This window comes from Meriones unguiculatus, chromosome 17, assembly GCF_030254825.1.
Source record: "Meriones unguiculatus strain TT.TT164.6M chromosome 17, Bangor_MerUng_6.1, whole genome shotgun sequence".
NCBI classification, from domain to species: Eukaryota; Metazoa; Chordata; class Mammalia; order Rodentia; family Muridae; genus Meriones; species Meriones unguiculatus.
In genome coordinates this window covers 10,195,355-10,209,966 of record NC_083364.1, presented here as the reverse complement: position 1 = coordinate 10,209,966, position 14,612 = coordinate 10,195,355, and the positions used below count along the sequence as shown (strand labels likewise).

Here is a 14,612-nt window from a genome sequence, read left to right as displayed (position 1 = left end):
CCAGCCTTACAACACTTTCTTAGATCCTCAGACATTTATAACTTGTGTTTACTAACCTTGTTTCTTAGACCCACAAACAACATTTTCTTAGGCCTTTGTATCTGGTTATTTACCATGAGACATAGGTGAGACTGCTGTGAACATTTACTGTCCTTTAGCTAAAGGGATGGTAAAAGGTTACATCTGAGGCCTGTTTCTTGAGTCTGACAACAAGGTATATATTGTGTCTAGGCCTGACAATAGCAACTCTAGTAAGGCCTGGGCTCCTGCATATGAAGAGAACTGAGAAGGCACCCCAAGTCTCCCAACACATTGGCAACATGTCTGTGGTGCCCGAGTGTGAGGCCAAAACAGACCTGCAATGTTACCCTGGGCTGGGCGAGGGTTGTGGAAGTCACTGAATCTGGGACCCATTTGTCCTCCACCAGACCAAGGAGCTTGAAAGCTAGAGGTGTCTGTGACCCTTGTGCAGGTTGAGCCTCCATGGCTGGGCACAGAGGACAAGCCTACATGGGAGCATTTTGACTTCCAGAAGCCAGTCTGCTAGCAGGCAGCCATAGTTTGTTGAGGCAGCTGCGGGACCAGCATCTCCTTTGGCTGCATTTGAAACAGTCACCTGGCAGAGTTGACTTTTGGCCATACCCCAGTGGGATGGGGACCTCTTGTTTTCTGTGTGGGAATGCCAACAGCGTCAGAGCAGCAGCTGAGGTCTGGAGCCTAGTTTTTGCTGTAGATGAGCCAGTCTGGAAGGCTCCTCTCATTATTTTTACCAACTCCTGTATGGTGATTCAGGGACCATCATCAGCTGTATATTATAGATGGCAGTGAGACCATGTCTGCATCTGTAAGACTATAAATATATTTTTGGGCGTGTTAGAGGATTTGATCATCTATGAGATGACTATTTTTTATTTTTATTATTAGTTACATTTTATTAACTCTGTATCCCAGCTGTATCCCACTCTTTCATTCCCTCCCAAGCCCTCCCTCCCTCCCTCATCTCCTCCCTGCCCCTTTCCAAGTCCACTGATTGGGGAGGACCTCCTCCCCTTTCATCTGACCCTGTTTTATCAGGTATCTTCAGGACTGGCTGCAAAGTCCTCCTCTGTGGCCTAGCAGGACTGCTGTTCCCTTCGGGGGTGGGGAGGTCAAAGAGCCTGCCTTTGAGTTCCTGTCAGAAATAGTCCCTGTTCCCCTTACTATGGGAAACCAATTGGTTACTGAGCTACCATGGGCTTCATCTGAGCAGAGGTTCTAAGTTATATCCATACATGGTCCTTGGTGGAGTGTCAGTCTCAGAAAAGACCCCTGTGCCCAGATATTACTTGGTCCTTGTGAAGCTCCTGTCCTCTCCAGGTCATATTAACTCCCGCTTCTTTCATATGATTCCCTGCACTCTGCTGAAGGTTTGGTTATGAGTCTTAGTATCTGCTTTGATACACTGCTAGGTGGAGTCTTTCAGGGCCCTCTGTGGTAGGCTCCTGTCCTGTTACTTGTTTTCTCCTACATCCACTGCACATCCCATTTGTCTTTCTAAGTGAGGATTGATCTTCTTACCCTGGGTCCTCTTTCTTGTTTATCTTCTTTAGGTGTATAGATATCATTATGTTTAGATGACTGACTATTAACTTTCATTCATTAACCATTAAGTATTAAGACTTTTGGTTTTGTCCATGTTAAGTTGGAGCCTTAAAAGTTATAAATACAGTCCATTAAAGTCAGAGCATAACAGTTTTCTGCATGATTTAGTACATAAAAAGTTCATAGCTTATACTATAGAATAATAGTAACCATTTTTAGAAAAAAAGTCCAAACATATTTTAACCTTTTGATAATGAAGATATAGCACAATGATTAAGTTTTAACATAAATAAATGCCTCTAAAATTAATAGATCTTAATTTAGAATTTTGGTAAAAATTTGTACATAGTAACCCCTGAGCTATGAGTTTTAAAACCAACAATATAGTATAACAGTATAAACCAATTTTAAAATTACACTTGAATTTATTAAAGTAAACTTATTAGCCAGGAAGCCTGGTGGTGAATCTGGATCATAAGCAGATCATGGTGGGAGAAATAGCATTTATTAATTTAGGAATTGATAAGGACATAGGCAGTTAGACATACATATTAAATTCGCTTAATTTGAATAGACCTTTATAACTTTGAAATTTTAGCATTATATAAAAATTAGTTTGAACCAGAGTTGAATCATATATATTGTAAAACGTAACTTTAAAGTTTATGAAAACCCATACCAATTTAAAATGAGACTTGTTGCTGTCCTAGTCTAAAAGGAGATAAAATAAACAGAATTATGATGAAAATTGTTTATACCACGTGGTCACCTTAAGGTTTACAGTTTAATTTTAAGATTTTTTTAAGAGTATAGAAAGAACCAGAGAGTATATTTAGTAAGATCGCAGGCAGATAAAAACAGACAAGATTTTGAGAAAAGAGAAATAGGGAATTGTCTTTTGCTTCACGGATCACGCCCAGAGTTACTGCATATTCGACATTTGAGTAGGACAAATACCGGTGTAGAAGCCAGAGGTTTCCTTAAGAGGAGAGAATATGAGGAAGCTGCTCCTGTGAATGAGAAAGGGAAATGGAAATGACCATGTGGCTAGTGGTTTGTCAACCAAACAGCTCGGCAGGTCATGGGCTTAGCCTAGCTAAGCCTGAGAACCTTGGTGCCTGGTCCCAGGGCTTTATCAGCAGTAAGTTCTCCTAGAGGGACTCTCATCCCCAGGAAAGGATAGGGGCAGATAGACAGCTTTAGAATTGAGGTAAGAAGGGGCGCAGTGGCCTTTTAGGGTCTACAAGAGACTGCAGTTTTGCAGCTCTGGAAACAGTGGGGCAGAAAGAAAGCTGTAAAAGCAGCTGGCGTGGGGGAAATCACAACATTTTTGTTTGTTTGTTTTTAATAACCAAGATGGCTGCCAATCATGTGACTGCTTCTGATTGCTCTAAGTTAAGATGGTGGTGAAACCATGTGCTTGGTCTTAGTGGAGATGGCAGTGAAGCCGTGTCTCCATCCTCCTTCTCCCAGAATCAACATGGCGGCTAGCCATGTGCAGTGCATGGCCGTAGCAGCACAGGGAGACCAAGTGCTTGCTGGTGGGATGGCTGTCCCGGCCTGGTTTGTAACACTCTGCACACTCATGGCACAGCTGATCAAAGTCTGAACACCTGAAAACCCTTCTCTGCAAGCCAGCCTCTCACAGCAGGCGTTTGGTGGGAAGTTAAAAACTTCACCCGTGGGGCCTGAGGCAGCAGCACAATCTGAAGCCATCTGTGCGCAGGGTCCCCAACAATTGCTTACCTAACAGCAATAGGTTAGAAGCAGGCTGTGTCTGTGTATGAAGTGGCAATTTCAGCGTCTGGCTTGAGTGTTTTAGTTTCCCCAAGCCGATTTTGGCAGTGTGTCTGTTGTGTCTCCAGTGCTTGGAGCACATGGCAGGAGTCTGAGCAGCTGTGAACAGAGGGACAGATGTGCACGGTAAGGACAGGGCAGTTGACAGACAGTGTAGGTTTTAAGGCAGAGGTGGTTGAGTGGTGGTTAGGGATAGGTGGATCAGAAGAGAAATCTGTTGCAGGCATCATAGTCAAATTAAAAGGGTCCTGGCATGACCAGACCAGGTGCTACCAGGAGAGCCCTTCCCGGTCAATGCACCAGTGTTATGACCAGTGAAATGATGATGCACATAACAGATTTTATATGAAAGAAGTTTGTTAGATAGAGATGAAGAGAGCGAAGGAGAGAGCGAGACATGATAGGGGGATTGAAGAGGGTGCCCTGACAGAGGAAGGGGAGAAAGCAGAACAGTGAGAGAGTAAGTGGGCAAGAAAGTGACAGAGTGGGGGGTTGATCCTTTTATGGAGCAACTGAACCACGCCTGCCAGGTGTGGCTACATGATGACATCATAGGTTGCTAGGCAGCCCAGAAGCAGGCTGCCTGAATACTAACATGCATTATTTTCTTCTGTGGCCTTGCAAGGCTGCACCCCTCACCCCAGGGGGAGGTGATCAAAGAGCCTGCTACTGATTTCATGCCAGAGACAGCCCCTGTTCCCCTTACTAGGGAACCCACTTTGAGACTGAGGCTATGGGCTAAATCTGAGTAGAGATTTTAGGTCCTCTCCATACATGATCCTTGGTTGGGGTATTAGTCTCTGCAAGGCCCCCAGAGCCCAGTTTTTTTTTTTTTTTTTTTTTTTTTAGCACTGTTAGTCTCCTTTTGGATCTCCTGTCGCCTTCAGGTCTTTCTATCTCCCCCTTCTTTCATAAAATTCCTTGCACGCTGTCCAAAGTTTGGCTGTGAGCCTCAGCCTCTGAAGCTTTCTTACTGTGCTCTTTCCTTCTGTGATATATGGTTACTGTTGACTGCAGGGATGGAGTGGGCTTCTCTTCCCTGCCCTGCTTTGGGGTAGCTGTTTAGGGGAGTGTCAATCCTGATAGGTGTCCGTCCCATTCACCATTTCCCCTGTTTTGCTGAGGGCTGTTATCAGGCGATAAATGTTCCTCTAGCTGTAGCCTGTCTGGGCAGTCAGTCTTCACTGCAGAGAGCCTCACCAGACACGGGCCTGGAGGTTACCTAGAGAGGAGAATGTTCCAAACAGGCAGCTATATTTGATCTCCCATAAATGATTCATTTTCCCCGGACAGCAATTTTCAGTCCACCTCTCAATTATATATGAATCAGCAATATATCTATCTCGGTTCACCTGATGTCCTATACAAAATATCTTAACCAGTGGAATTACTGCCTTCTGAGAAGTGTAATCATTTGATGTAATTTTTTTTTAGTTTAAACCACCTAGGGCTTCATACTTCCTTTAAAAACAAACTCAGATGTTGCAGCTATTATGTTGTTCTTCTACATGCTTAAAAAAAAAAAAGCGGTTGTAAACTTTGTGTATTGAACAGATAGTAATTCTCCTTCATCCTTTTTCTTTCTTTTTTTTTCTTTTCCTTTGAATTTAAGTTCTAACTTAAAAATTTCCCAGTTCTTTAAGTGAAATCCTTTAACACATATCCTAGCGACTCAGAATTTAATGCGTGAAAAGCAGCTGAGGACCTGAGGTGTGCGTAGCAGTAACTTACTTGCTCTCTGCCACTCGTTGACCCCTCTGAAAGGCTCTCACAGAGTTGGCCAGAGGACGCAAAGGGGTGATCACTCCTAGTGAAATGCCTACCGCTCGCTCTCTGGCACAAAGACAGAGCTCAACAAATACGCCATTCTCCTCACCAGGAAGTGAGCAGGCGGAGGCCGTCCCCCCTCACTCCTGCATTCATTCAACACTACCTGTTCTGCGCCGGTCCCTGGGCGAAGCCCTCGCGCCTGACAGCCGAGGTTCATTGCTCGCAGGTTAGTTTCAGAGGACGTTTGCCTTCGCTGTGGGAGGTTGGAAAACACCAAAATGGAGACGGTTTTGGCCCACTAGCACTCTGTTTTCAAGTGTTCAAAATAAGTGTGCTGTGCAGGCAAGGAGTGTGCTTCTTGACCTCCGGTGTGCGCTGGCGTTATTCGGGGCAGAAGGCAAGGGCTGGCGTCATGTGTTCACGAACTTGCAGCTAACACAAGCTGTTCTGGGCTTGGGAAACCAAGAGTTTCTCCATTTTCTTGTTTTTACCCTGTGGGTCGCGACCCCTTTGGCATATCAGATACTTACTCATATCATTACTACTCATAACAGTAGCAAAATTACAGTTATACTGTAGCAACAAAATAATGTTATGTTTTGAGGTCACCACAACGTGAGGCAATGTATTAAAGGGTCGGCAGCATTAAAATGGTTGAAACCACTATTTTAGTGGAATCTAGTTCCCTTTTTACTTGACAGGTGTACATTTGATTTGCCTTTGAGGAATAAAATACAGTGTTTAAGTTGCTAGACATTGAAATTTTTAGGACCAGAGTAAATAGAAAAAGAGTCAAGTGTTTCTACTAACCCTGTGTGAGATATTGAAGGTAAAATGATGGGAGGGAGGAAAGGCGTGGCTGGAGCTGGAGTGCAGTGGAGATGCACGTGGGCCTGGGATCTATCCCTAACGATGCCAGAGAGCAGGCGAGCTGGAGAGACAGCTCAGCAGTTAGGAGTGCTTGCTGTTCTTCCAGAGGTGCCAGGTTCAGTTCCTGGCACACATGGGGTTGGGCTGTGACACAACCATGTAAGATTCTAGTTCCACGGGATCTGATGCCCTCTTCTGGCCTCTTCATGCACCTGGTACACCAAATGTAGGCAAAATGCTCGCATACTAGAACAAAGCTGCTGTTGTTGTTTTTAATCTTTTAAAGAAAGAAAATGGGGGGGGGGTGTTCTTGGTTTTTTTGGTTGTTTGGTTGGTTTGTTGGATTTTTTTTTTGTCTTGTTTCTGGGGTTTGGGTTTGTTTGGTTTGGTTGTGCTGTGGTCATTGCTTTACCACCTGGGCAATACAGAACTGTCTGACCAGGACAGTATTACAGCCTGCTCACCAGATTGACCTTTCTGACTTTTGAGCATTTCACTGGGTTATTCACAAGCTGACTCAACATGAAATGGCAAAGTAAGGTCACCCGTAATTGTTCTTTCACAGCTCCCCTGCTCTGATGAGTCAGTGCAGTGCGGACCTCTGAACCGTGTGCCTCCAGGAATAGATGCACAATAGGAAAATAACAGCCTGAGAGCCGAGGCCAAGGAGCGAGCTCAGGACCCACAAGTGTGTTCACAGCTCAGCTGTATATTTAGCTCTGTGACCTTGTATTGGTTGTGGCAGTCCAGGGTCCTAGACCTCTCGCGTATAACACAAGGGTTTGGGGACCTCCTAGCAAAACCAGGTCAGCTTCAGAAATAATGCCTGTAAGGGAAGATTGGAGACCGATTTCAAGTTCATGATTTAAGTAATTATAGTAGTTTTATGGACTCCTGGAAGCCAGGAATGGCCGATGAGTCAGCCTTGCAGGGAGCTATTGAAGATCTGCAAGGCTTTTGCTGTTACTGTTTTAGAGCAAAGTGACAAAGGACAGCTACAGCGCAAGGTTGGGCCCTAATGGCAGAGGGGTGCCGTGCTCTGGGAACTGAGACTTTGCCCAAACGGTGCTGTGAAGGAACTGTCATCTTCAGCTGGCTTCCCAGCTGGACCTCCACTTCAGCCTTGTCTGGGAAAGGGGCTGTTTTGGGAAACCGTGGCAGGATAGCATTGTCTTTCAGTAAATACTACACTGCAGGCATGCTGCTTGGCCAGCGGTTGACTGAGGAGAGCAGTTATTTCCCGCCTCATTCTCCTACCCTCCTGGCTTGTTTCTCCAGGGGCAAACTTGAGAAGCATGCATCTATTGAACCTGTCTGTCCTGAGCCTCAGATACAGCCCCACCTGGTGTGAGTGTGTGCATGTGTGCCCACTCAAAAGGTATAAAATATAGGAACCTGCACTAGGCAACGGCACCGGAATGGTGGAGCACATTTTCCTGAAAGACTCTGATCCTTCTGACATTAGAAACTAGACCAAAGCCTTGCCCACATGCCATGGCACTTTATAGTTTGTCTTCACTGTCCAAGTCAAACCGCAGAGAGGAGAGGAGTGATTGATTATCATTCTTCAGGATAAGAAACAGAGCTAAATATGCTCTGACGGCAGACACACCTTTGATCTAGACACTGATCTGTAAATGGAGGGGCCACACACGGTGAGAGACGGTTCTCTCTTCCCTTGGACTTCACCGTGTGATGTAAATTGCTGCCAATTTCAGAACACTCTGATAAGATGGATGGTGACTTTGTTCTTTATCCCTTGGGAAAATGGGACGGAATTCTCCGAGCCACCCTGTCTGTGTTGTAATTACCAAACAGCACAGCCTCGAGACCACCCTAAAGGAGTGGCTGCTCCATGTGCTTTGACTAGAGGGCCATCATGGGGCTGCCACATCTGACAGACACCTGCAGGGGTGAGCTGCGCTCGGAATAACTCCCTTAATGAGGGTGGCGGGGGTGCTAATGCAGTTCCGTTCTCAGCAGCTGTTTATTCAGGACGTGAGATTCGGAGACCGCAGGTCCCCCGAGTCAAGCAGTGTAATACCAGCTGTGCAGTCTCCTTGGCTGACCCTTGAGACAGAGACCAGGCAGGGAGCTTCCCAGAAACCGCCATCTGATTGGCTTTCTCTGGCTTCTTCTCCAGGGTTATCAACGCCGGAAAGAGCACGCACAATGAGGACCAAGCCAGCTGTGAGGTGCTCACGGTGAAGAAGAAGGTGGGGGCCATCACTTCCACCCCAAACCGAAACTCCAAGCGGAGATCATCCCTTCCCAACGGGGAAGGACTGCAGTTGAAGGAGAACGCTGTAAGCACCGTCCCTGCCTTGGTGGTCATGTGCTCCAGGCCCTGCTGGAAGACGCCAGGGCTAGCCTGGTGGTGGGGGTCCACACCTTTGATTCCAGCACTCAGGAGGTGGAGGCGGGAGGACCTCTGTGAGTTCAAGGCCAGCCTGGTCTACAGAGCGAGTTCCAGGGCAGCTAGGGCTTAGTGGGGGTGAGAATGAATGTGGGAAAAGCTAGTCTGCGGTTCAGTGACACACACAGGGATTGTCACCCACTCTACACTGCAGGTATACATGTTGGGTGAGCTGGTGTTCTGGTTTTTGGGGTGTGTGTGTGTGTGTAACAAAGTAGACACAACACTACCACTATAAATAGTTTTGTTTTAGGAGCCGATATATATAATCTCTGGTGGTTTCAAAGAAGCCGATTTTTGTTTGTGGAGGAAACGGCCTGAAAAACCTCTTGAGAGGAGGAGAAGACTCTAGCTGTTTGCTCGGAGCCCCGCCGTGCTGTGACCCTGGCTTCCCCTTCCCTGTCCATTGTACTTGGCCAGTTGGAGCCTGTTCCTGGCATTCATCTTCCTTGTTTCAGTTGGCTGAAGGCCCTTGCAGCCTATGGGGTGGCCTGGCAGACCGAAAGCCCTCCTGTTGTCAAGCCACAGGGTACATCCCCTGTCTCCAGTGTCTGGAGAACGAAGGAGATGGCCCCTCAGAAAGAAGCCGTTAGAGAGGAAGGGGATTGTGGGTCACCAGCTCTGTGGAGCTTCAGGTTGTTCCACCCTGTGGAGAGGTACCCCGTGGGGAAATTGGGGCAAGGCACGTCAAATGGGATGACCCAAACGTGACTACTTGTTTTAGTACATTTTTATATGAAATGAAAAGACTTTTGAAAGATCTACGAGTTCCTTCCTAGCCTAGAAAACAGTGTCTTGTTTCATTTGGGCTCAGAGAATAGTGAAGTATTAAGATCAGTTCAGATGCAGGAAGTGCAGTGATGGTGGGTTCTTTAGCACTTGTTTCAGCGTAAGGAAGCATGGGCTCAGGCCTTTCCCAAAGAACCAAAGCTAGGGCCTTACAGGAGAGGACAGAATGATGGTGGTTAAATGTGCGTGTTTTGCCGCGGGACGGCTCAGGCCATCTAAGACTTACTAGCTCATTGGTGCTGAGACACTTATTCCTTTAGCCTTTGTTTTCTTGTAACTGCCAAACAGCAAAAGGAAACTGGTCGGAAGTAAGAGATCTAGTGCTAGTCTGTGGGAAAATGTTGAGCCAGTCACTAATTGGAAATATTTAACATAGGACTGGAGAGATAGCTGCTCTTACAGAAGACCCTGAGCTCACAACTGCCCATAGCTCCAGTTCCAGGGAGGGGAGCCGCCACCCTGCTCCGGCTTCTGTGGACACTGCATGTATACATGTTCCTACACATAAAATAAAGTGCTTTTTACTCCTTCATACATGGTAGTTCTCACTCTCCTAAGGGCAGTTCCTCTTCTGTCCCTGTGTGTAAGCCTCACCGAACTCTGTGTTTATTCGGTTGTGAGTAGGGAGTTAAGTAGTTCTTTCTCCCAGTCGATGGGATTATTTTGAGTGTGGAGTTACTGAGGGGTGGAACTCACAACCTGAGAGTCACTGCCGATAATGGAATACATGGACATTTGTCCTAAGGCCACTTGGTAGTGCATTTTCTCTTACTGCTCAGCTCCTCCTACAAGTGGAGCCTGAGGAGGTATGTCCATTGGGACACTAAGAACAGGCAGTGTGTTCTTGGGGTGGTGTTCTAAGCCTCCTAGTTTCTAATCTTTATGTGCTCCTGGAGGGAGCAAGGATGAGCCAAACAAAGTGGACATAGCTAGCCCTTCATTTCCAGGCTTCGATCTCTTTTATTCACCTCCTTTTGTGTCAGGCTCCTTGTTAGAGTTTAAAGCGGCATTCAGCCCTTTGTTTTTATTGTAGTAAAATGTAGGTAACACAGCGTTTACCATCTTTACACATTTTTTTAAGATTGCGTCCTCTGTTTCTCTGTAACTCAGGATGTTCTCTGAAAGCCTGAAAACGATGATATCAGTCGCTGAGCTCTTGCTGTGTACCAAGAATGAGATGTTGAGGACTCATCAAGGGGCATAGAGACAGAAGTACTTACTCACGAGGCATTCACATTTTCTGAGAGAAACAGTGCGAATGTCCAGGATAGCTGGGTGTAGCGGCGCACGCCTTCAACCCTAGCGGAGGCAGGCGCCATTCTCTGCACTTGAGGCTAGCCTCATCTGGAGGACAAGTTCCAAGGCATCCAGGGCTACGCAGAGAAAACATAAACATAAACAAACAAAAAGGAGAGTGTGCCAGGTGGTAAACGCTGTTGGGAAAAAGGCGGAAACTGTCGAGGAGGGAGATAGCAGAAGGGCGGCCATGGAATGGACCCCCGAGAAGGTGCGGAGACTTGTGGGAGAGGAGCGTGTTGGCGCTCTGCAGAGACCTGGGTATGAGAGCAGGTCCCGGGTCCTCACGGTCCAATGAGGATGCTCCAGTGACATGGCAAAGAGAGTGTGATGCTGCATCGGGCAGGACCATGAAGGTCACCGCTGCGACTTTGGCTTGAACTCTCACTGCAGTGTCCTAGCTGCTTACACTGATTTTAAAAGGTCAGTAATTTTTTTCCCTCATCTAGAAAACATCCCTTAAGAGTCAAACTCACATATTAGCACTTTAGGGAGCAAGTGGGAATGTAAGGTCTAAGCTTACAGCACACTTGGAAACTGGATAATGTATAATACGCTTCAGAAAAGCTGGAAGGAAGGATAGTGACAGTATAGGACCTACAGCCAAGAACCATCAATGGGAGACAAATGAGGCAGGCTCTGCGTGTTCCCCTGTGCCTCTCTCCCTTCACCCTGCAGACATATTGATAGCTGAGTCACTGTGCTGAGTCCTGGGGTGTGATGAGCTCAGCTCTGAAGGCTCCACTCCTGCTAACGCCGGAGAATCTCGAAGCAGTGATGGTCCAGTGAGGCCAGCACAATGAAGGTGAAAAGCCCAGTTTGTATGGAAGCCTGACACAGATTGGTCACCGCTCGAAGGCTTTCTAGAGAAAGTAGTGTTTGGACCGTGACCTTGAAAAGTGAACAGGAGGTGATCCCGATGATAATGGGGCGTGCCGTTACTCCCCACTCTGAGGAGGCAGAGGCAGGCAGATCTCTCTGAGTTTAAGAGCAGCCTGGTCTACAGAGCGAGTTGCAGGAAACCAGGACTACACAGAGAAACCTTGTCCACAAAAAAACAACAACAAAACAAAAAAAGTAAATAGGAGGGAGTGAAACTTGGTGACAGATCATGTGCCTGGCACACATACATTATGCTTATCATAGATTACATCCCAGTATTCTAAAAAGAAAGAGAAAAGAAAAAGGATGAACAGGCAAATACTAGAAAGGGATGTTTCTGATTAAAGCATTAGTTTGCAACCTGTGGGTCACGACCCCTTTGGGAGTTGAACGACCTTTTCACAGGGGTTGCATATCAAATATCCTGCATATGAAATAAGTTATGATTTATAACAGCAAGATTGCAGTTGTGAAGTAGCAATAAAAAGTTTTATGGTTGGGGCACCACAACATGAACTGTATTAAAGGGTCACAGCCTTAGGAAGGCTGAGAACCACCGGATTAAAGGAATGTGTGTGTGTAGAGATAGACCGCAAGAGAGCCCATGAGGCAGGGCGTGTGCACTTTGGAATGGAGCATCAGTTTAATGATGGAAATGGTACCTGAGTTGTCAGGGTCCGAGCCTGGGCCCTGAAGCCGTAATGAGTTAGGGTCAGCCACGCATCCTCAGTAAGCCAATTAAAGAGACAGAGTAATAGTGAAAAGGTAGGAGGAGGAGACTTGTTCAAGATGACCACACTAGGAAGCGGAAGCAAGGTCCAGTGACTCCCTCATGCTCCGCCTTGGGTCCGTCGTCGGAGTCCTGGTATGAAGTTAAGGTTTACACAGAGGGTATCGAGTGCAGATAACTGAGCAGCACCCTAGCCGTCACTGTCTCAGCTTCAGGATCTCCTGTCCTGACAAGCTGTCAGAATTGCATGAAATGTTTTCCTCAGACACAGGCTTCTGATTTGGCTGGCATGAGGACTTCAGCTTTTCCTTTCTACCCGAGGGAGATTCCTGGGGAAAGTCATATTCCTTTTGGTACTTTGTCTCCATCATTAGACTGTGGAAGGGAAAGGCAGTGTCGCTTTAGAATACCTTGACTCCTGCCAGGACCATTACAATAAGACAGGAGCCGCATCCATCAGACCTGACATTTCTCAGATGTTTTAGTAAGCTGGGACTTTAACCAAATGGATTTAGCCATGACTAGATGAATTAGGATGATGGGTGTTCAGAGGACACTGGGATACCAGCTACAAGGCTCCCACGTAGCAGGTAAGAAATGATGAAAGCTTAGAATGAGACAAAGTTTATACTGAGGAGCCATCCAGAAGAGCTGATAGGACAAAGAATATCCAGAGTGGCCAGAGCACTGACTGCCGGAGGTAAGGAGTTGATCCCACCGGACTGCCTTCCAAAGAAAGAAGTCACCCTGTGGGCATCTAAAAACCTTAGTATGAAGAAGTGTGTGCCAGGCTGGGCACAGAGGCCCAACCCAGAAGCAGGTGGATCTTTGTGATTTTGGGAGCCAGTCTGTTCTGCATAGCAAATTTCAGGCTAGTCAGAACTACCTAGAGCTGCAAGCACGAGGCCCCTCATTTGAAATGGGGATCGTTTTGAGCTTGAGAGTACCTGTGGGGACACATGCACTCTAATGTCATTGTCTTAAGAGCACCTTATGTTGTTTAATTTGGGGGAAAGCAGATCAGCACATGTGGCTTCAGTGTCTGTTAGTTCAGTGTCTAATTACAATAACAGGAGATGGCTGTGTCAGCACCCCGGAGTTCAGTGGTGGGGAGAGGAGCGCTGATTATCTTTCTCAGCAGAGGGCTGCTGGGCAGGGTGGGAATTCAAGGCATGCAGGAGCATAATCCAAGAGGAGCTGGGGAAGGAACAGAACACAAGGCCTGTTGACTCTGAGCTGCAGGCTGCCATTCCTTCCACCCTCGCTCTGAGAGAGCCCCCTCCAGCGTAAACAGTCAGGTAAACGTAGCTTCCGGTCCCACAGTTCTTTGGCGCTCTTGGTGCTTTCAGCAGTGTGCTCCCTGCAGCTTAGACAACAATAGAAATGGCCTTCAATTCTGCACATGTCAAATAAGTAAACTTTCTGTTTATCTGCTTAGATTTCCTTTTTTTTTTTTTTTCTTGAAGCGGGAGGGCAGCAGTTTCATTTAAAACATTTTGCCTGTTAGTCCCAGAGACAGAACTCTTGGCAGTGATCACCAGGTGTTGAGAGGGCTGATGTCATAGGAATTGTGGGGCGTAGGCTTAGACTTTCCAAACGCCTGCTCTACTTAAGGGTCCTTAAAACTTCCGCCTCCCTTCCAACCCCCCTGGGAGCTTAGCAGGGAAAGGGGCTGTAGACCTCTTCTATCAACTTCCTGCTGATAAGTGTTGATGGGTCCTTAGGGGATTAGCAAACTCAGTCATGAGGGTACCAGCAGTCTAGTCAGATAGCAGAGTAGCAGCAACAGGTCGGCAGCAGCAGCAGAATGATTCAGTAGAAGCAGTGAGGCTCCTCCAAAGCAGCCTGAGAAGTTCTCTGGAGAGGTTCTCTCTTGGAAAACCAGCAAAGCAACGGAAACCATTCCAAAATGGAGAGATGCAAAAAGCACTGTCTCACTGTCTGTGGGTTTCCATTTATCCCATCTTAGAGTCCACATGAGGGTGTTTTCTACCTCACAAAAGACACATCCCCCAAACAAGGTAGTTTCTAGCTGGGAAACATCACAAGCCTTTTCATGGAGGCTGTTTTCCGCAGGAGTCGGGGGTTGGGGATATTCCCACATCCCACACTTGGAACTAAAACAAAAAACATATTCACACGACACTACTGAGTTTCAAGAGAAACCAGAAATTTCCACTTCAGCGAAGGTACCAGGTCTGAGCTGAGACACATGTAGTGGCTGAGAACTCATTCTTCAGCGGTCAGCGCGGCAGCTCTTAAACTGCAGGGAGCTCTCTGGTGCTCAAATAGAAGCTTTCCCCTCACTATCTCAGGCCAGAGAAACAGCATCCTCACTCTAAATTGCTTCCCCCAAGAACAGGAAAATACCTGAGTAATCTTTGTAAAAGAAATATAATGAAAAACAAATATGCCAAGACTGTAAATGGACACGAATGTGGCCTCAGGTAGACGTGAAAGGAGTTACTCAGTGGCCCTCAT

At 46.7% G+C, this 14,612-nt stretch overlaps 1 protein-coding gene across 2 annotated transcripts in view; it reads left to right on the top strand.

Moving 5' to 3' along the window:
- The window catches only part of Ppm1h (protein phosphatase, Mg2+/Mn2+ dependent 1H), a 253,956-nt gene that overhangs the window by 100,422 nt on the left and 138,922 nt on the right, over window positions 1-14,612 (top strand). For both annotated transcript variants that reach the window (XM_021636507.2, XM_060371003.1), the window contains exon 2: window positions 8,162-8,324. In XM_021636507.2, the coding sequence (XP_021492182.1) occupies window positions 8,162-8,324 (163 nt within the window). The remainder of the gene's footprint in view (window positions 1-8,161; window positions 8,325-14,612) is intronic.